Source organism: Syngnathoides biaculeatus, chromosome 5, assembly GCF_019802595.1.
Source record: "Syngnathoides biaculeatus isolate LvHL_M chromosome 5, ASM1980259v1, whole genome shotgun sequence".
In the NCBI taxonomy this organism is placed as follows: Eukaryota; Metazoa; Chordata; class Actinopteri; order Syngnathiformes; family Syngnathidae; genus Syngnathoides; species Syngnathoides biaculeatus.
In genome coordinates this window covers 30,141,636-30,164,359 of record NC_084644.1, presented here as the reverse complement: position 1 = coordinate 30,164,359, position 22,724 = coordinate 30,141,636, and the positions used below count along the sequence as shown (strand labels likewise).

At 40.4% G+C, this 22,724-nt stretch overlaps 1 protein-coding gene across 1 annotated transcript in view; it reads left to right on the top strand.

The window, feature by feature from the left end:
- Positions 1-22,724, top strand: part of tmem145 (transmembrane protein 145) — a 45,104-nt gene that overhangs the window by 6,761 nt on the left and 15,619 nt on the right. Inside the window, exons 2-7 of the mRNA XM_061820537.1 lie at positions 6,913-6,987; positions 8,441-8,518; positions 10,998-11,084; positions 13,326-13,433; positions 19,651-19,735; positions 20,029-20,100. Coding sequence (XP_061676521.1) covers positions 6,913-6,987; positions 8,441-8,518; positions 10,998-11,084; positions 13,326-13,433; positions 19,651-19,735; positions 20,029-20,100 — 505 coding nt within the window. The remainder of the gene's footprint in view (positions 1-6,912; positions 6,988-8,440; positions 8,519-10,997; positions 11,085-13,325; positions 13,434-19,650; positions 19,736-20,028; positions 20,101-22,724) is intronic.

Sequence of the window (22,724 nt, the reverse complement as noted above, 5' to 3'; positions counted from 1 at the left end):
GATGACCCCTAATCGCGACAAGCCGAAAGGAGAAGAAGAAAATATTGTATGCAGACGATAAAGAATATGGGCCATAGTCTCCTATATGTTTGAACCACAAAAGGCTCTCACCTCGGCACTTTTCTAACTGCTCCCATTCTACCGTCCACTTAATTCTGACATTAGCTCCCCATCTGGCTATTTACGCTGTCTGGGCGGAGTAACCATGAAGTGTGGGCGTTCCCTCTCATATCTGGAGAGCACACATTTTTCCAAAAACTTGGAGTAAACGCGTTTCCTCATCCATACTCCAGAGATTAAACTATTTAAGTCTCGTGCCCTCGGAAGGTGAAATGCACGTTTTCCTTTTTTTAACTGCTCCTGCGTTCCGAGCCCGCAACAGCTACTGACAGCGTGGTGGGTGACTCGTGCAATGTGAGGCACACCTGGCCCATTTATGGTCACCAGCTGCCCAATGGTCATAAATGTGTCTTAGCCACATTACACCGATCGATGGTCGGATGTTGACACATTATGTCATCTTAGTTGGAGAAGACAAATTCCCCGCATCAGACTATTTTTCATGTACGCGCAAGGGTCATTTTTGCTTCAAACATGGAGCATGGGCGCTTGGAGTTTGTCTGAAAGGTCTGCCAACGCCATCTGCAGTCAGCATGATGGTGTGTTAGATTTTAAATTATTTGTTGTTATTTGATCCATGTCAGCGGTCGAGAAATCTGTTTTAGTGACATGCCCGCAGTGGCGTGTGTGTCGCTTGGATAATTGCCGTGCAACCGCTCAACAGCAACTAGCTGACTCGCTTTCCTTTTGATGGCCCGATTGCAGTCTGTCCAAACATGCGTTGACTAATACCCGTCACTCACATTTGGAAAATGTGCGGGTATGGTCATTCATACCTGCAGATATGAAGTTATGGGTGTGATCCACCAGTCATGCCCACAGATATAAAGTTGCAGGTGTGATTAGGGATGGAATCTCAAGACCTTAAAATAATTTACTGAGTTGTTATACCCAAGTATGTAGTTGTTACCTAATACCATATTCATAATTTATTGACACTGCACAGACTGAGACAGACATTTCTCAAGAGGTCAATAGACATTCAATTTCAAAACTAAGTATTCATACAATCAAATAATTTTGTTTCATCATGATGTATTGTTATAATCTCGCATAATTTACAGCGCTATCTATTGTCAATTCATCGATGAAAGCTAGGAGTAGATGATCTATATGTTCCTAAAGCACGTAGAGGGGAAAGGTTTTCAACTTCAAGATAACGCAGTACCACAGGAGAATATGACCGTTCGCAATTAGATATTTCGATAGACTAGTCTAACATTAGAATTTAGATCAAAGTAAATCACAATCTCATACTTATTATAGTTAGATACTGAAACATTATCTGTGTTATATCCCAGAAATGTTTTCAGTGTAACTGAATTTCCTTTGACATGGCTCATGATGTTGATGACTTTCGACATAAATGCGCTCGCAGTACGTGAAGAAGCTCTGAATATGTGCTTTTGACGTAACTTTCGAACATGCTCAGTTGCAACAACTTTAACAGTCAACTTGCATTTCCTGTTTCCGGGCGAATACTGATTGTTTAGGATCAGGCTTCTTTTGTCACCAACATTTATGAAATAAACCAGTAAATTAATGTCAAGACCAACGTTCCCTCTAATTTTTTATGTGTCTGAGCAAACACACTAAGCATGTGAGCGCCCCCTGAAGAAAAATGTTGTGTTTTTGCAAACTTACAATGAGAATGTCAACAAACAAAAAAATACATGAACTAAACAAAGCCAACTATGAACTATAAATTTGAAAGGTCGCTTGCAACTTTGATTAATTTTTTTTTTAACCCACAATGATATCCCTGTCTGTTATTCTTGGTGTAAAACTGAATTTTTGCTTGCAGAATATCTTTAGCAATGCACGTTGAAAGCTGAATGATGCTCCCAAACAGTTTTAAGGTTAATGTTATGTTGCCGACAGAATTAGCTATTTATGCACTGTATTGTCCGTGCTTTCATCCTTGATCAGGCTGTGCCAAGGTGGAATTTTAACATTATACACTATCTCATCCTGTAGTTTGTACTTTGGCTTCAGACCAGACCTTTTTTACTCAAAAAAAAGAGAAAATCTCGTCCAGTTTCACCACTTTTTCTTCCATTATTCACATACCCCGACATTGATTAAAGCAACAGCACTTCTTATTTTTTTACTTTTACCATTATTATCGAGAATAAACACAAGCAGCATGTTTAACTGTCTTTCCTCTATGTTGCCCAGACTGTTTTGCTAACTAAAGCACTGGTGGGGTGTGTAATTATGAGTGTACCCTTTTAAGAGCCGCAGGGGGGGCAGAGTCAGGTGAATGAGCAGGAGACCGTGTGCTTCCATGTTGAAAAAAAAAAAAAAGTCAGGCTGTGGTTCACTGCAGTGGATCGGTTTTCATATGCGCTGCGAATGTGCGACAAGTGCGCAATTGCATTGGTCAAGACTACACAAAATGAGCGACATATTTCAATATCTATGTGTTTCGACTCATAACAAATTTTACGTGCGTGATTTTTTGTGCTCAACCATGCAGATTTGAGAATGCAGGTCAAATCACAGTGACTGTAATACGCACAATATCCTGATTAAATTACAATTATTGTACAGTCTTTATTTAATAGTAAATACAAAAATTCTTGCTGCTTAGAAGTAGCCAGTTGGACCAGTACTTCTTACGGCTCACTTGGCAACGCCTTACTTACAGGTCTATCGGGCTTAAGTTCACATTTGAAGTATTGACTTACTTTTCTGGCAATCACATGCCTCATTTTTGGGAGAATCTGCGCCCATTGATAACACGCAAGTCAGTCGCGTAAAAAAAAAAAGACTAACGCACAAAAGAGAGAATATCGTTTGATATTAGTGTGAGAACTGTTGTATTGTCTGTCTACACTCTTTTGCTTTGCCAGTTGTGTTCAGTCGTTGCATAAACGGGGAAAGCACCACAACATTGATGTTAATTAGCATTAGCATCAAATTGGCTAGGCCTCTCTTTAGGCATTTTTTTTTCAAGGAAACAAGATGTAATTCTCTTTGTTTTATCTTCAGTGTGACGGTAAACTTAAACTGGGAGTTACTTTAAACAGCTTGTAGTCTTGTTAAATTCACTCCCGCCATGCAGCGTTCGTACCTCTTGTCTGCGCGTTCGCAAGGTGAAGCAAAAATTCAGTCGAACAACGTCTTGTATCTAAAAAAAAACGGTATCTCAAGGCACCACTGTACTACTTCACTTTTAAATCGGAACTCTCAATCAAGCCTCATGTAAAATACGCATTGATGTAACTTGGGAAAATGTTCATTTTGACCATGTTTTACTCCTTTTTACTGAGTCGTGTTCAAGTGTCTTTGGTGTGCACACACCTATTTAAGCATTTGTGGTTTGGACCAGGAACCCATTAAAACTTTTGGCAATGAGGATAAATGAAAACAAGCCCTTCAAAGTTTTTGTTTTCTAAACTTCCAATCGCAGTACCAGCCACTCACCTTCATCATCAACTTGTGAGCCTGAATTCAGGAGCCCCCTCATGAATGCAAGATTGATGCATTTTAATAAGCTCATACTGTAAAAAGGACAGGGAGCGTGGCAGATTATAATTAGTGCTTCTGCCTCGCAATTTTGAAGTTTGGGGGTTTGAATCAGGTTCATGTGGAGGTTTGAAATGAATTTTACAAAAATGTGAATATAAGAGTAAACAAGGGTGTTCCGCTCCTCTTGCCCTGAATCAGCTGTGACAGGCATCAGCTCACCTGCAACTCTAATGAGGATAAGCGGTGTAGAATTGTATTTAAAAAGGACTGGCAGACTTCATTATCATTATTTCCTCAAAATTCTGGAGGTCTGAAATCCTAAATCCTGCCAAAGCGCTTTGAACAGTGCCGAAAATCCTTCATACTGTCATCAAAGTGGACACAGTCCGAGCCAGTGCATCTCTTTTTAATGAGTGTTATGATAAGATGCATTGACTTGTAAATGTGCGTGTGTGTGTGTTTGTGTGTATGTGTGTCTGTGCGTGAGAGAGAAAGAGAGAGAGAAAGAGAAGGATTGCTTTCATGTGTCCGTCTGTTGCCTTTCGTGTGTGTTCATGTCTGCGTGTTTATGTGTTGTAGCATTGTGTATCCATGACTAATGAATCATTGAGAAGCCCGGTGGTCAGCGGGTGACTCCACGAGGTGATTGGTAATTAATTGTTAATGAGGCGTAGCAGGCAAACGAGCATCTGGAGAGAGGGAGCTAGAAGCACAGAGATGAAAGGACAGATTGCCTAGGAGGATTGCGGGAAAACGAAATACTAAATGGACTGGATGCGGCGGCGAAGGGTATCGCTTGATTAATGGCCCACGTGTAAATAAACCAAAACAAAACCGGACGACCATTTGTGAGGTACGCACATTTGTAATGTTCCTACTTAATTCTCAAATTAAGGCTTTGTCCCTTAAAGGCACACCCAACACACAAATACTACAGTATGTTCAGTATGTAAAACCACATTATTTCTATACGTTTATTTCTTTATTTCATGTTTACAGTGAACCCTTGTATTCGTGGGGGAGAGAGCGCAAGCCGTGCCTTGCATGAGTAGCGAAAATCCAAGAGTAATTGATGCAGGCCCTAAAAAGCTTTACAATTGCAGAGATATGCTGCAAGATGGCTGCAAAGCACTAGGTGATTTACCTCAATTCACCCCAACAAAGCTCCCTTGCCGCAAGATGCCACAAGAAACAGAATAGATTACTTTTTCAGCAAATAAGGGAGACTCGCTTAAAAAAGCAAATGACTCGTTTTTGTCAAATATTGGACTATTTTTCTTTTTAAAAAAAACTTATTTCAATGTGGTAAATCTACTTGATATGCGAGTAAAATTAGTGCACTTGTTCACAGAATTAATTAAACTCGTTAGTCAAACTACCACAGTACTTGAACATCAGATTGTTTCGTGACACTGGATCAAGGAAAACAAAAAACAATTGCAATAACAATATTTTATGTCACTACAAAAAGGAAAAAAAAGTAATTAAAACAAATCCTTGCATGTGTTTTGAGGCTCAAAGAAAGGAGCAATTAATCATGAATGGAAATCAAATCATTAAGACACGCATGCTTAAGCTTTATTGTTCAACGTGAGCCACAATGGCCGCCAATGTGATTGAGTCACAGATGTGAAAGACGAACGCGCGAATGAACGCTCGGCCAAACAAAAATACAGTTGTCCTTAATGACCGGCTTTGCCTTTTTCTGTTTGCCGTGTCTATGGCAGCCGTGACACTAAGGCATGCTCCCATCGTCATGGTGACAAGCGACGGGCAATAGCGCGGCGCCCGATGCGACCCTGCCGTAAGTTGGGTTCGTCCACTCCGTAGCGGGGATTGTGGCTCGGTTCCATCTACGCTGTCACGGACACACAGGGACGGGGGGAGCAGGGTGTTGTGGGACCTTCGTGGGGGGGTGGACTCGGGGTCAGGTGAGTTATAACCTGAAGCTTCCCCGGACCCAAAGGCGGCTAACTACCAGATGGCGGTTGAATTATGGCTGCACTTTTCTCCAATTTGATATATGCTGGCGAAAGCTGGCGACGCAAACGCTGCTTTTACTTCTCAGCAGCACCATTACAAGGCTTGTTTATGTCGCAGGGTACATGTAATTACTGTATAATACTTCACGGCCGATTCCCTCAACTCCAGCTATGGCTGGAGAGCTCATAGGAATGAGCAACCGCTTTTTAATAACTGAGAAGAAGAAGCACATTTTAGCTTGAGAAAGGGGCCCACGATCTGTATGTAGGAAAAACATCGCATGTTCGATATTGGGAACCAGGAATAGGGTTCAACGTTAAATATCACCTGATGTGTGATGATTATTTTGTTGTTGCTTTTCCTGGAAATGGGAGATGAATGATGAAAGTTTGGATTTCACACAGAACACACAACAGAGGACGTGCTGACATCGAGGACCAGCGAGTTTGACTTGTGAGGGTGAAATTCAACTTTTATTGGGTAATGAAATGGTCCCATTGCTAATATACTTTCGGTTACGCTGGGGAGCACGAGGGATTCTGAAGGCCTGGCCAGATTTGTTTGGCATGGCAACACCTAGAGGCTAAACTCTTGATTGGACAAAACATTGACATACACATACAGGAAGTGCAGCTGAGAGAAGTATTTTGTAATGAAGAGAAGAGAGTCTTGAGAATAAATGAGCACCATTTCAATGAACAAATATTCAAATTTAGGTTGTGCATCTGATCCATGCTTCTGATCGTGTTTATGCTATCACAAAACTGATCGCCCAGCACTGGAAGAAAAGAGCAGAAACGTTTTAAAATGTCATACTTCCTCTCATCAAGCCATCAAGTCACACTTCTCAATTAGTGTGCATATCCATACATGCGGCATACAAAAAAGAACAGTATGACCAAACTTTCAACGTGTCACCTATCAGTAGCTGCCCTTTATAACAGTGTTAGCTAATGGTTATCTGTGCTCACGCTGCAGCTCTTGCATACTTTTTTTGATTCTGACATCATGGTGTTCCAAGTCATCAGACAGTCTCTTGTGAATGCTTCTGGATCCTTACCCAGCCTTGTAGCCAATTTAGAGGCAGAGAAACTCAGTGTGGGGGCACTATGATGTAAGTTAGTTGCCCTGGGACTGAACAGTTTGGCCAAGTTCAGAACAGCCCGCTCATTGATACAGTTTTCAAAATTAGGCAGGTTAAAGATGGACTTGCTTGCTTCTTTTCATGCTTGATTGGTGGCCAGGGACTCTGAGTCTCAACTATTCTTACGCAAGAAATAAACTCAATTTAATATATGTCCGTTAATGTAAAGTTTGTCCATGTTGACGCCACAGGACTGGGTCTTCCTCACACGCTTCTGCTTCCTCACCGACTTTGGACGCTTGGACTTCCGGTTTCGATACCCTAAGGTAAGATGATTTCAGTGTACATATGTGGGGAAAGTAACAGATAGCAAGTGCATGTGTGTGTGTGTGTGTGTGTGTGTGTGTGTGTGTGTGTGTGGTGTGTGTGTGTGTGTGTTAGAGAGAGAGAGAGAGAGAGAGAGATTGCTTCCATGTCACGATGCCCTCCAGTCCGCCTCAATGATAATCTTTCCCATTTGCTTCCTTTTTCTCACCTCATGTACCCCATCAATGACTTTTAATTACCTTGTTTTGTACACGAACGACGCTTGCTAGACAGTGATGTAATTCTTCCACTTTTCACTAGCTGTGTGTTCTACCAAGTGTCCAGGTAGCCAAAAGGATATACGTACGTATAGCTATATACAAATTTTCTTGGTTATTAAATTGGTAAGGTTAGCTTGTCAGGCATATTGGGAAGGGAGGGTGTATCAACCCCAAAATCATTTTTTTTATCTAGCTAGGTAGTTATATGTCAAACTCCAGCCTGTGGGCCTAATCTGGTCCGGAGTGTAATTATATTTGGGCCACCAGAACAGATCAAATGTGTATTAGAGCTGGCCTGCCATTATAGAGATCGTGCACGTTACGTCACCGTTTTCACTGCGCCGTATTGCCGGTCAAGCAAAGCTGCTCGACAGTGTGGGAGTCGTTGAACCAGACCAAATTTTTCATAATGCCTGAGACCTGTTGTGCTTTTGGTTGTCACAATAGACGAGACAGTTATTCAAACATATTATTCTATAGAATATCAGCTGAAAAGACGAGAAAAGATCGATGGATTGCCAATCAAACAAAGCTGCTCGTCAGTATGACAGTTGTTGAACCGGAGCAGATTTTTCACAATGCCCGAGACCTATTGTGCTGATGGTTGTCACAATAGACAGTTCTTCAAATAGATCATTCTATGGAATACCAGCTGAAAAGACAAGAAAAGATAGATGGATTGTGAACGAAATAATGGTTCATCAGTCAAATTAGAAATAGTTTTGGATCACTACTCGGGCCTGCTGTGAATTATATTTTTGCTGTTGCATGATGACAATGTACCAGTTCAACAGTGATATTAAATATTCAACAAAAAATATATTATAATAACATTATTTTGTTTAAAGATGATTATATTTTACGAAATAGTTATCATATCTCGCTTGCTACTGGCTAGTTGTATGGTAGTTGGGTGGCAAGCTCGTTATCTAGCTCGAGTTATCTCTTCCTTCCTCCGGCTGTTCGCAAGCCTTCCTCTTCTTCCTTCCCATCCTCCTCTTTCTCCTCTCTGCCTTAGTTGCAACTTCTTCTCTCGATTTCGCCCTGCAGACTTGGCGGTGGTGGTGTGGGACACATTTTGTCATTGCAATCTCCAGCTGTCTCCTCTTTGATCCGTGCACATCGCTCAGCCGCCTCCCCTTTTAACAGTGCTCTTTCCCTTTGCGTCCCTCCCTTACGTGTCTCTTTGCAGTCTCGCTGCTGTCAGAACATATTACTCTACTTTGACGATGCCTCTCAATGGCCAGCTGTGTACAAGAGGCCCGAAAAGGTGAGCCCTTCTGACACGATTATTCAAGAAAGATTGATGAGAAAGTAACATAAAATAATGTGAGCGTATACGATGCAGACGTTGTACAATTTGGAGAAACATATGCCTCAAAAGTCAAACTCGGCCTTCTGCATGCAGTTTGTCAGACATCTTGAAATTTTGAGCAGGTTTTTTTTTTTTTTTTTTATTACTGTGGATAACTTATTCAGTCGTAGTATTCAGTACGTCTTTCTGATTATGACTGATTATTACAACTTACGGAATATTTGACTTTGAGGTTCTACCTATTGAATATTACACAGACAATGGAACAATATTTTTTCTATATGCATACATTGTTTTATTTGTATGAGATAGAGAGAGATACTAATTCCGTTGCTCTCTATGCTCTCTAATTTCTGAATAGTGCAGGAAAAAAAAAAACAGAGGCTAAGTACAGGTGCACTGTCATTCCCGCGATTTGAAAGCAGACACTCGATGGCTTTCATACTTGTGGTCTCTAAACCAATCAGAGCAGGGCCCCTTTGTCTTATTGCGTGTCTGTGTGGGCACTTGTGTGGGTTCAGGTGCTTGTGTACACAAAGCTAAGTTTTGTGACGGCAAGCTGTAATTGCAGGAAATTGAGCAGCATAAATGGAATTAGTTCTAAAGACTAACACCACTGCTAAAATATGGGAACATTTTGGATTTAAGACAAATCAATGCGGCCATCTTGCAAACATCAATGAGCTTTGCAATGTCGAATTTGTATCAAGTCTCAATAACTCGAAACCTCAAAGTTACAAAATCCATATTAAACACAACAATCCCACCTGATTTCTTGAGCAGGGAACAAAATACACGGTGAGACATTTCCCATTTCCCGTCAGCTTACAGTTATCTGCCCAACAATGCAAATACATATGTGACACATGTGGCACATGTATGCTCACATTATATGCAGAGGAGCGTTAGTATTGTAACAAATAAAGTAATTAAACCTGTTGACAAAGCAGCATTTCCAGAAAAGCTGCAAACTTTTCTGAAAGTTTTATAAATTGTGAATCAAAAGATGTTGCTTTGATTATTCCATCCATTTTCTTGGCTGCTTAGCCTCACCAGGGTCGCGGGGTTTGCTAGAGCCTATCCCAGCTGTCATTGAGCAGGAAGCGCCCTGAACTGGTTCCCAGCCAATCGCAGGGCACATCGAGACAAACAGCCGCACTCATAATCAGACCTAGGGGTTATTGACACTGTCCAATTAATGTTGCATGTTTTGGGGGTCTGGGAGGAAACCAGAGTGCCTGGAGGAAACCCAAGCAGGCACGGGGAGAACATGCAAACTCCACACAGGTGGGGTTGGGATTGAACCTGGGTCCTCAGAACAGTGAGGCCAATGCTTTCCAACTGTGCTGTATGCTTTGATTATTAATATTGTTAATAATTGATAAATAATATTAATGTTTTGAATGTTCCCACTTGGCACTTTGGAGTCAATCAATTAAAAACCTGATTTACAGTTTATCACCTGTTACGGCATTAATGACTGGTTATGACGCTGTTCCAAATTTTAATATTTGTTGAAGTGCAGTTTTTGTGAACAAAGCCTGCATCTGTTTTATTTATGTAACCATCCATTTTCCCGCTTATCCTCACTTGGGTCTCAGGTGTTCTGGAGTCTATCCCAGCGATTTTTTTTAAGCTTTTAGGGTACACCCTCCATATTGCCAGGCAATAGCTTGGGACTTATAAACAAACAACTACTCACATTCACACCTACAGACAATTTCAAGTCTTAATTAACCTAGCACACATGTTTTTGGAATGTTGGAAAAAAGTGGAGTGAAAACGTACGCAGGCACAGGGAGAACACGCAAACTCCAGGGATTCGAAACCCGGTCCTCAGAACAATGGGGCGGACGCTCTCATCAGTCGGCCACCTTAATTTAATTTAGTTAAGTAAGTTATAATGATGGTAGAGTGTATATTTCTAAAGATTGTTGATTTTTAAACTGTTTAAATATTTTGTTTATTTGACATATATATGCCTCCGCCAGAGCAATAACATGCAGCATAGATTTCGAACAAAGGTGAGCAGTTCTATCCCGCCTGCGTTGCATTGACATTTTTCAATTATAGCCAGTTATTATTATATTGATCACCACGCGCATGTGGAGAATTTTTCTTCTTTCTTTTCTGCCACCAAATCAATAAAGCTATTATTACTGACAGTGCAACACGATCAACGGTGTGGCAACGTAGTCATATACCTGCTGTGCAACGTGAGTGGTTGTGCTCATAAAGTGTGGAGAGATGATTGAAAATACAGTCAATATGTCAGTGACTGCACGTACAATAAAAAGAGTATATTTTGTAATGTCATGTAATCATCAAGTTTCTATCATGCCACAACATATTCTGTAGGTGAAATCGATATAGCGGGGGGTGGAGGGGTATACATTGCATATGTATTAATCTCATGTATACTCATCTCTGTCAGAACTGCAACCAGAAGGAGGCGGTGCTGAGGCCCGAGAACAACCAGGTCATCAACCTCACCACCCGCTACACTTGGTCCGGATGTGTGGTAAGACACCTACGCACATTTGTGCTGTATTATGTAGTCTTCCTCTCATATGTACTATAAATACTGCAGTGTGGAATTAAATGACAAACCATAATACCATCCAGCTTTCTTTTTTCTGTAGTCCTTGTCCTCATGACATGGGCTGGTGAGACAAAGTCTATTCCAGCTGACTTTTGGGACTAAAGGCAGCGTACAGTCAGTTCGAGGGGCTCACATGGTGTAGACAACCAATTATTCAGCTTACATTCAAACGCATCTAGTCTTCAGTTAACCTACCATGCATGTTTTAGGAATGTCGGGAGGAGGCCTGTACCTGTACCTGTAGAAAACCCCCAGTAACTCTAAACACTTGGGATTCAACCCATGCTAGCATATTCGCTCAGTACGTAGGCTGTCTCACAGTACTTCTAAGATTATTTCTTAGCTAGTTACTGAGAAACTTGCACTTGTACAAAAACAGATCAGCTCCAAGAGTTAGCAAAGGTCCCCCTTCCTCCCCCAAACACCACCATTTGCAACTTTGTGCTTATAAAAGTTGATCATCTCATTCCAGGGCCAAACACACGCTTTTATTGCCTCGTTCCTTCAGCCCATTTCATAGCTTGGCTCAAAGCATATTGATTAGCCCAAAAGGGGGAGGTTGTGCGTATATGCCTCTGTATTACCGAGGAGCTGATGCCTCCAAAATTAATTACTGTTACAGATGATGACTTCAGGGCTGCAAGTTTTATCATACCAATTTTCTATTATGCAGTGTAAAAATAAAGACTGATTTGCCCCTTTTCCTCGACACAACACTGTTGTTGGCACTTTTCCACTGTCATTACCCACAAGTGCGCCATTCAACACTCACTATGTGGTACACAGTGAAACACTTGAAAATTCACGTTCAGCTTTACAAAATTATTTTAATAAAAACTTCTTTTAAAATCATTGCCATTGTATTTACATTTGTTTTATTTTCTCCATTACCTTGAACACTTGTTATATCGCAGGTCTACATTAACCAGTTTTAAATTTCATAATTAAAAAAGAATATATATATATATATATAATAAATATATAATATATAATAAATATATAATATATCATAAATAGATCTGGAATGCTAATTGAATTAAATCCTTTTTTTTTTTCATTTGTTCCATTTCCTTTCTTTATTGAAACTCTACCTCACAGCTCTACTCGGGTACTATTTCTAGTACCTAATAATAAGAAACCCCGCAATAGAGGGGTTTATTATTAGTAGTCATTATTAGTATCATTCATATCATTAGTAGTCAACGAGGCCAATTAGGAGCCAATATTCATTTGCAGTAAGTTGAAAAATATCGGCATAAAAGTATTGAATAATACACATTCTAACACTGTTTAAATCCCTTCAAGAATATTTTTTTTAGTTTTTCAGATTTGTACCATGTAAACCTTTTTCTTTAATCTTAGAAAATAAACATCGTTGTTTTAAAACAGAAACGTACAGGAAGCTCTCAGGCTTAGCAGCATGTCTTACAAACTTAAAGGAAAATATTAGCAAATATTTATCTCCCCAAAGTTTTTTTCTTGTAAAGTTTTCCAAAATTTCAATATAATTGAAAGGTTGACGTTTAATTTAGCTTTTTTTTTTAAGTTCAAACAATAACAAAAAGTGAAGGCAGTTCTCCTCTCAAGTTAACTTGGGGGTGGGGTAAACAAGCTTTAAATCGATCTTGATTGATCAATGCCAATACCCATCAAATGTAGAATATCGGCACTTAGAAACGGCTTAGCTGGTCTATCCCCTGCCCACATATTTCTAAATATATTCTCTTTTCAATTGTGTCTTTGCTGATCTCTGGTTGCAAGCAATGGAAAAATACTTAAATTTGCCCTGATTATGAGAATGTGTGCACGCTGCTAAAGCTGAGCAACAAAGTGGAAAAGCTTCATTCCGAGTACAACACCCCCATGTCACCTTTTTTTTTTTTTTTTTTTTTAAAGCCTTCATCGTCTTCCAATAAACAGCATACATTATTATCAAATTGTCAAGTGTGAGATCCAGTGTGACAGATCTTTGTGGAGCACGTGTGCCACATTTCAGGCTATTTTTGAGTGTGAAATATGTTTCCGTCACCACACTTTCACCCGGCTGCGATTAAATCAGCGTCCCAGACGGTGAAATGTGATGTGTTCCATTTGGGTGACAGCATCTCTCTCTCTCATTCTCTCTGTCTCTGTCTCTCGTCTGTGCGCCATCACTCCCAGGTGGAGGGCGATGGCGACGTTGACGAAGAGGTGCTGAGCTGCGTGGGCGGCCGCAGTTTCCGCTCGGTGAGGGAGAGGTGGTGGTACATTGCTCTCAGCAAGTGTGGGGTAAGTTGCCCTGCCCATGGGACCCCTTGTTTTAATTGCCCGTAGACACACCCTGATGTTGTCATGCCGTATTGTTAGTACAGTTGTGCCTTAATTTAGGAGTTTAGGTAATTTGTTCCACGACCTTTACTCAAAACACTTTTCTCAAATCATCTTTCCCTCCCAAAATAAATTGTGTTTTCAATCCTTTTCAGTACTCAAAAAGAATTACAAAAATGTTTGTAACCTGTTTTTAAATTAAAAGAAAGACTATTGTACAATATTGAGCCATTTATTTTCCATACTGCTTAACTTCACTAGGTTTGAACATTATATTAAAAAAAGTACCGTAATAACATAATTAAATGGAGTGTAAAAGATTAAACAGTTAGCGCCTCATAATTTCATGCCTTAATTAAATGGCGGTTGTGTGTCTGGTGTGTATACCTTGACCACTAGGTAGCAGTATATTACACACAGACATACTAAACTTTGATTTGCTGATGAAACACATGAAGTCTCTTGAAAATATGCTGCAATATTTTTTTATGTAGGATAAAGAATCCTGATGGTGTTTTCCTGTCTGTCTGCATGTCTTCCAAAATTTGGTGTTCAAATACTAGTTGTTTAAATCTTTATAACTGCCGTGATGTCAGCAGTAGTTTTATTAGCCCGTCACTGGTGTTTACCATCAAGCCAGTGGACTTTTACAAGACTAAGTTAGCTAGTATACACAATCTGTCAATTTTTGTTGTCTTGTTTTATGTTTAGGTTGACAGTAAACTTCAACTGGGAGTGACAACAAGCACTTGGCCTAATTTTTGAAGAATTGTTCATTTTCTGCCAAACGGATGCTTTTCCTAAGTTCGCCGCCACGATCTAAGTTCCCATATCTCGAATTTTTGCTTGTAAGTCTAAGCAAAAAAATGGAGAGGTAAGGAGTGGCTAGTATCTTGAAAAAATCAAAGAAGGGCATTCACCACATCATAGTGGTGGTAAAACTGTTCAATAATAAAGTGAGCCTTTGAATTAAAATTTCAAGTTAGTCACAATAAAAATCAAGAGCCAGGCTGAAAACACTTCAAGCGAATAAGCCCTCCCTTCTGATTATTGAACATTCAAATTACTATTTGCAAATTGGAATTTTTTTTCCATTTTGTCCAGTGTTCCCTGCTATAACCATTGCTGTCACTTTTTTTTTAAAACGATCATTTCTTTTCTTTCTCTCTTCCAGTGTCCTTACTGTAATGCCTTATCACTTCACAGGCATCTATTGAACTTAGGACAATAAAACACTCATGTCAGAGCTGCTGTAGGGAAAATTGTATTCATTGTCATCCCTATTGTATGACACAGTCGCCTCTTTGCTGAAACGCGGGACTATTTTCTTGTTGCCCTCTGTCTCCTCTTGGATTTATTTTCTCTTTCATAGTGCAGTGTTCCCTTGAAGTGATTTGGAGTTGGGCCTGGATGGATTTTTGCCTGGTAGTTCGGTTTCCTCCCACATCCCAAAAACATGCATTGATTGAAGACTGTAAATTGCCCAGATGTGAATGACCATGCATGGTGTACCACGCCTCTCACCTGAAGATAACTGGGATAGGCTTCAGCACCCTTATGACCCTTGTGTGGAGAACCGGTACAGAAAATGGATGGATGAACGAGTACAGCTCAAAAAAATCAAGGTCAAACCCATGAGTGAACTGTATCCTCTGAAAAATAAATTGCAGAAGAGAACCAGTCTGGCAATTTGAATAATACGCTTTGCAGCGTAAATTTATGGAGTAAGCATCGGTGAGGCAAAAATTCACCCATGCCCCCCCAAGGAGGCCTGTGTGATTCAGTGCATGTTTCAAGGCCTTTTTCTGTGCAAGCCCGCCGTGGATTTTCCATCAACGTCAGCTTAAATTTAGCCTTGTCTTTGCAGCAAACATCATTTGAAACTGAAACCGACCTCATAATCAAGATACTGAACCCTGGCCGACACTGCGGCTGGAGACTTGCAAGTTTTTTGTGCTGTTTAAATGCAACGTGTGCAAGCTTAAATAGTCAATGGTGAATGACTCCGCACCAGAGCAGGCTAAGCAACCAGGATTTTAAGAAGGATTAGTAACAATTTAGAGTATGTGGAAGAAAACGGAAGTGCCTGGAGAAAACACGTGCAGGCATGGGGAGAACATGCAAATAAATAAATAAAATAAATAATAAAATAGAACTGTGAGGCCAATGCTCCGAGTCGCATTGCTTTGCCACCCATTTTCACAGCAATGAAGTAGAATATAAAGCTTATGAAAAGCGGCGCACAGAGGAGGAGGAGGTAGACGATTGAAGACCAGGGGCCCCATGACAGAGCCCTTGGCCAGACGTGCAGTGAGTGGGAGAGGATGAGTCAAAAGGTCTTTAGTCGAATAAACTGAATGTGATCTTTAACGTATGACCTACACCAGTCTAGGATGGTGTGGGTGATGCCAATGCTTTAATCCTTACATGCACATTAGCCTGGAGCAGGACTTTCTACTCCTCCCCCACCAAATACGAAGACATGTAAACATTTGATCCGAGTAGTTCATATCATGTGTAAGCAGTTGACATGAGATGATCAATCGGAATGATATCAATGATAAATGAAAATGAAAAATAGTTTGCATGTAAACACAGCGAGTGATTGAGAGTCACTGCGATGAAGGACTTACAAGTTGCTGCCGACCAGGCTCTGTGTTGAAGTTCACAGTATGTGCCTGTGCGCTTCCAACTGCTTATCATTCTGGGTGCCTCTCTGAGTGTCCTTGTTTGTTTTGGTGCAGACAGAGTCGGGATGTGATTAGAATGGATGCTTCCGGCGGAGTGGCGTTTAGTGTCACACCACACTTTGTTAATAGACACGCCGCTTAATGATCTTCGACTCCGATGCAAAACCTCCGCTCTGAGCCAGGCAGCCAATTTCCCTTTTTTCCAAGCTCATATCTAAATGTCACTCAGAATCCTTTGGCTTTTGTCTTCTTAAGTTTCCAACGCTTTTGCTGTCAACACCAGCTTTACACTGTCCCTTCTTCACTCAGCACCAGAATTTCTTCTCCCCTTTTGTTACCATGTGAAGAGTTTGTTTTCAAAACGAGACATAGGCATTTTTTTCAGATTTACAAAACTCGCGCCAAAATTATCCATTCGGACCTGGATAATTTTGGCGCGAGTTTCGTAAATCTGAAAAAAATGCCTATGTCTCGTTTTGAAAACAAACTCTTCATGTGTTGCTAAAGTGCCTCCATTTTCCATTAGCAGCGTGAAGATGGATGACTGCAGCAAAATGCTCTAACGTGCCGCTGATCATCAGTTAACTTTAACAGCCAATTCTGCTTGATTCATGATAGCAGACAGCCATCAATCCGTCAAGTGGGGGATGATGGCATCGTTGTAAGTAAAATTCAAATAACCTCAAATGACGGTCACGATCCATCAAAGTCGTAACTTATCCCGTCTAAGCAAAGGAGGCTTTGAGGTTCCGAAAAATCTGTCACGTTTGTGTTTATGTGTACCGTCTGTCGACAGATGGAGACACATTTGATTGGCTGTAATCAGGTGGTGTTAAAGTACCAGTCATGAAAAATAATGACCTTATTTGGGAAGCAGCAAGTTGTTTGCCTGGCAAAGGACACTGGACCATTCACGTTTAATTTTTTTTGTGACAGAAAAATATTTGCGTGAAGGAAACACTGGATTGAAGCCTTAATTCTTAATTGAGACTTTAGTCTTAAAGTTTTAAAACCCGAATTTGAGACTCTACACGTCTTGAAACCTTAACTTGAAACGTCAAGCTTGCCTTGAATCCCTGACCCAAATTTGAAATTTGAAATATTATCTTGAAACCCTAAGGCTGGTTTTAAGACTTAAATGAACTCTCTGGTGTGAACATTGCTACTTCGTCCATAGGTCTGGATTTATAAATGCCTGCAGAAAAAAAAATTGACCCAAACTAAATTAGGTTTTGGCCCATTTTGGAATCCGCAACCACTTACTGTAATTTCTCATGTATAATAGAAGAAGTTGACCTAAAAATTCTAGAAAATCCTTCTACCCATGTATAATGCATTTTTTTTTACAATATATAATTTTCCTTCTATCCATATGATCAAAACATGAAGGATTATCTTTATTTTTTTCCCCCTAATAATTATTCTAAAGTTAAGTGCTTTCTTTGGGGTGCTAGATGTGGTTCATGTGCGATAGCTGTTGTTTATATGAGAGCGTAATAATATCTGACAGTGATACCGTAAAAGGTATAATACCAACTTGAACAAAGCAGTGTTTGGAAATTCAAACAAGGCTTTTTTCTCTCTAAAAAGTTGTTACCGGTATTTTAGAGGTGGGTGGATTCTGCCCACCAGCTACAATATACAGTATAAAATATGAGTTAAAACTGCCATTTCATAATATAGTTCTTTCCTTTTTCAATATCGGCTATGCAGTGAATTTTGTGACCACTTCTGGCACTGACGTCACGCTAAGACATGGAGGGCAGGCGTCCCAAAGGCAATTAGCAATTTACCAATTAGTCAAAAATGGGTTTATTTTTGGAAAAAATTGACAGTTTCATTTTTGTGAACAAAAATAGAAGTAGTTTGTTAGTGAAATATAGATCATTTAGACCAGATACCTCTTATAATTTGAAACCTTAAGACACCAAAGTTTCAAGAAGAACACTCGACTGTGAGTAGCGCTTACCACAAGGCAAAGGCCGGCACTCAATCCTCACAATCTTCCAGTGGAGTGTGGATTTATTCCAAAGAAAGCAGATGAGAGTACTGCTGTGAGGCTTGGCCTCCTTCTACCGCCTCTACCTTCTTTTCCTCTTCTTCATCCTTTCATCCATCTATCCTTTGGCTCATCACATCAATGGGAGTTGCTATGGTTATGATCCATGTAATCTTCCCACTTCCTGTTCTTCTGGGTCTATTTACCTGCCAGCAGTCTTTTGTTCTCTGCTAGCTTCCTCCACACCCGCAGGTTAGCACACAGCGGTAGAACAGCAGACCGAGAATATGGTCCTGTCACACAGAGCTCTTAAATCCTTCTTACTTCCCGCATGAACCATGCATGTTTGCCTCTTCTTGTAACGGCAAGGAACTTTCACCCAAAAAGTGGCAAAGTTCCTATTCCCCTCTATCCATCCATTTGATCCCGGTTAGTGTCAGGGGATGCCGGAGCCTATCCCAGTAGACTTCAGGCGAAAGCCGCGCTACACCCTGAAGTGGTCACCTGTTGCAGGACACGTACAAACAACCATTCGAACTCACATTTACACCTTCACTGAGTGGGCACTGAACCCAGACCGCCTTAACTGAAGTCAGGTGAATATTTTATATTTTAGTTATTAATGGAAAGCATGTAATCTAACATCTTTGCCTTTATAAGTAAAAAAAAATAAACTACACCATCAATGGCTCTTCCCAAGTGTAACCCTAATTTGAACCCTGGCAAACCATAATTCAAACCAATAAAGTAGCAGTAATGCACTCATCTAAAATGTTCACTTGAGAATTGAGCCTTAGTTTGAAAGCCTTATTTTCAACCGTAAACCAGAATGCCTGCTAGCTGGCCGTGATTGCGTCTTAAGGAAGCAGCCTGGCCAGCATCGCGGGTGCGAATGCGATTAGCAAATGCAAAATAAAGCCACGACTCGTGTACCATTCAAAGTGGATGAGTGAGGTTCCACAAATGCAGGACCATCCTGAGGTTTTGTGAGAAATTGGCACTGCGGAGGAGGAACTCCTTTTCAGAACATTCTGAAAGGCAGGAAGAAACAAAGCTCATTGGGACAGGTTTGTAAGTCCCTTCAAAACGTGGAGAAAGAATGGCGAAACCCCGTCCCCAAAAAACAAAAAAAACCTGCCATTCATTTTGGTTGTAAGGTTAAACTTTTAAGAGTCATTATTCATCTCTTTACATTTCATTTCATTTTTTTTTTAAATACTGTTTAAACATATTCTAATTAAAAGTAACTAGTATTGTTTTTTTTTGTGGGGGTGGCTGAAATTGATTAATTGTATTTCCATTGATTGTAATGGGAAAGGTTGTTTTGAGTTATGAGTATTTTTAGATGCAGGCGTGCTTATGGAGGGAATGACACTCTTATCTCAAGGCATCGCTGTATTCCGCAAATGTACAAACCCTCAACATGTCTGCTACTAAATAAACACCCCCAGCCACTATTTGAGGACCTGTCTGTGTTGCCCCTCCACAGGGTGACGGTCTGCAGCTGGAGTACGAGATGAAGCTGACCAACGGACAATCTTTCTGGACACAACACTTCTCAGCCGATGAGTTCGGTAAGAGCAATGGAAAGCACTTGGAGCGAGCGAGCGAGAGAGAACAATTACAGGAGGAATTGGCAACGGCATGAGCAAGGTGCCACTTAGCACGGCCAATAAAGCACACTGAAGTGGACAAATGACCATAATGGATGGATTAACGATGACGGATGAACTGAGAGGAGGCAGCTGAAGGGTTTTTGTCATTCTCCACTCGTTCTTGCAACCGCGTTGACTCAGCCACTTCATAGCTTTGACTCCTTCACCTCATCTCTTCATCCCTCATGACGGACTCCATTTCTGTTCCTAAGGGATCCTGGAGACAGACATCACCTTCTTGGTCATCTTTTTCATAGTATTCCTGCTGTCCTGCTACTTCGCCTGTAAGTACCTTTCAAAGCCCACCGCAGTGTCTATTTCCTCTATTATAAAACCACTATGTTTTCTTGATGGGGTAAGAGTAGCTTCTTATGTTCCTCTCCCCCTTGAAGTCCGTGGAAGAGCTTTATAGTCATGAAAGCGACACAAAGGTAGCACTTTTGCTATGTTACACTGGATAATGGGAAAAGGCTTGTTTTCAGATCAATTCACTTAAATTTTCAATGCCTGTGGCCTCACGGAAAGCAGCCCTAAAGAGCTAGAGTGTGAAATAGGTTCCATCTACACTTCCAGCTCTGCCATTTCCATTCTCAGTACTTAACTAGAATAGAGCTTGGACCTCCCCCAAACCATAGCAATCTTATTTATTTTTTTTTCAACGTTTTTTCAGTGGTGGTCATCTGGCTTCATGTCCAAGGAAATTGATTCTGCAATGATTAGCTTAATTCATTTTAAATGAAAAACAGTTTAACCTTTGAAGTCAAATACACATGATAAAATCATTTCAGAACAACTCTGGACCAAACATCATATTCATGTAAATTGTTCAACATGACTGGTTCCATTCTAGTCCCACAGGTAGAGATCATGCACATGCATACTTATTTCAAGGGTTCATCCTTGACCCAATTCAATCATCAAACCTTTATTGCGTGTAAAGGCAATGTTTTAACATTACTTTCATACAAGTGTAAAGAGAAGTTCGAGGTCGGGCCGTATTTGGTCCACGACCTATTGTGGATTTATCATCCAAGTCTAGCATGATTTTTTTTATATATATAAAAAATAACATAATAGCACCTTGACGTGGACCAGTAAGATTATGGTTTGCACCACAACACCTCCCTTGCTCGCCATTGTCAACATTTATTTTCACAGACATACCAATGTTTACCGAAGCGTCAAAGCACGACTCGACAGAACTCTCTCTTTGTTGCATTGTCTGCAGCTGGCAATTTCATTTGTTTTGGACAACAGATCAGAAGAATCAATAGCACAGTCAGCCCCGGTTTCCATACAGTCGTTAACAGACATGAATGGAAAATGTAAGTAAAAACAAAGTGCTGGTTGGCCAACTTCTCAAAGAAAGTTAAGGTAATCGACATAAAATAATGACTGTTTTCATAACTTGGAAAAAATTGGTGGAACTCCAAATTGCATGATTTCTACTTACCACTTACTATTTTTTTGAGTCAGGAGCCGTCACTTTTTTTGCAATTGTTTTTGATAAAGGCACTCATCAAATACACAAGTAGCACAATAGATGCAGCAATTACATTATGAATTTCTTTAGATTCTATTTTTTTAGGTTTTTATATGAACAAAAAATGTTGTTTTTTTTTTTTTTTTTTAATGCAGCTGGAATGGCTTGATGCTGGAGGGGGGATGCTGATTGAAAATTTTGCACCCTGAATACTGACTCTCAGTAGGAGCCTGCCCGGATTTTTTTTTTTTTACCGATGACTCCCCATGCACAGTAGTGGCCATCAGCAGGCTGGCCCCACCACCATGTCATTGTTGTAGATCCTCTTGATCTTTTATTTAGATAAAATTCCACACTGCACCGCCATTCATTTTTTTTTTAAATCTAACTGCAAAACTCTGCCTTTGTGTTGCCTTAGAAGCGGCATGTGAAATATATACCAAGGTCGAGAAGGATACAGTACTGCCGTCTCGTTTAAGAAATACATGGTATGACGAAATGGAACATTGCAGTGAGGTGATCAGCTCCTCAAGGACTTTTTTTTTAACCTTCAGCAGTGACACCCTGTTGTTATATTGTTTCTGTGACTCCTCTGCCATCGTTCTTATTTTGAAGTTATTGCGTCTTAGAATAAAAGATGTTAGTGGGAAGAATGTTCCCTGCCATCCTTGCGGAGCAATTACAGCACATGATGAGCTGCATCTGTTCGTCTGTGCTGATCTTCACACATGCAATCTTGGAGTGAGGGAACACTTGTGCTTATCTGCCACGTCTGAAATTTATGTTGTACGAAATTCGACTCTTTCTCATTCGCACTCCACTAGATTTAACAGCGCAAGAGAGAAAAAATAATCCACTGAGGTACATTGCATTTTGAGTCCATCATGGTGATTTCTTTAGGGATTAAAGACTTGAAAGTTAGTCTGACTTTCCAGTTTCTACTCTAGCTACCAGTTTAAAAAAAATCAAACTCAATCCCCCCTAAAACACATATTACTTTCAGTGAGTGATTTTAGGAGATAAATGAAATCAGTAATTTGACTGTGAAAAAAAAAAAAACATTACATTTCAAGATTTTATCCATCCATCCATTATTCAAGCTGCTTATCCTCACAAAGGTCACAGGGAAGCTGGAGCCTATCCTTGGTAGCTTCGGGCGAAAGGCAGAGTACACCCTGAACTAGTCACCAGTGAGTCGGAAGGCAGATATCAACACCATCACTGAGCGGGAATCGATCCCACGCTGCCTGCACTGAAGTCAGGCGTGTCCGCCACTACACTATCAGTGAAAGTATTATTTGATCTGAATTCCAAATTGATAAAACAGTCCCATTGTGGATGTATTTTACGTTACATGGACAGCACTAATGTGGATTCTAAAGACCCAGATTAGATTGACATGGCCACACAAAAGTCTAAAATCCA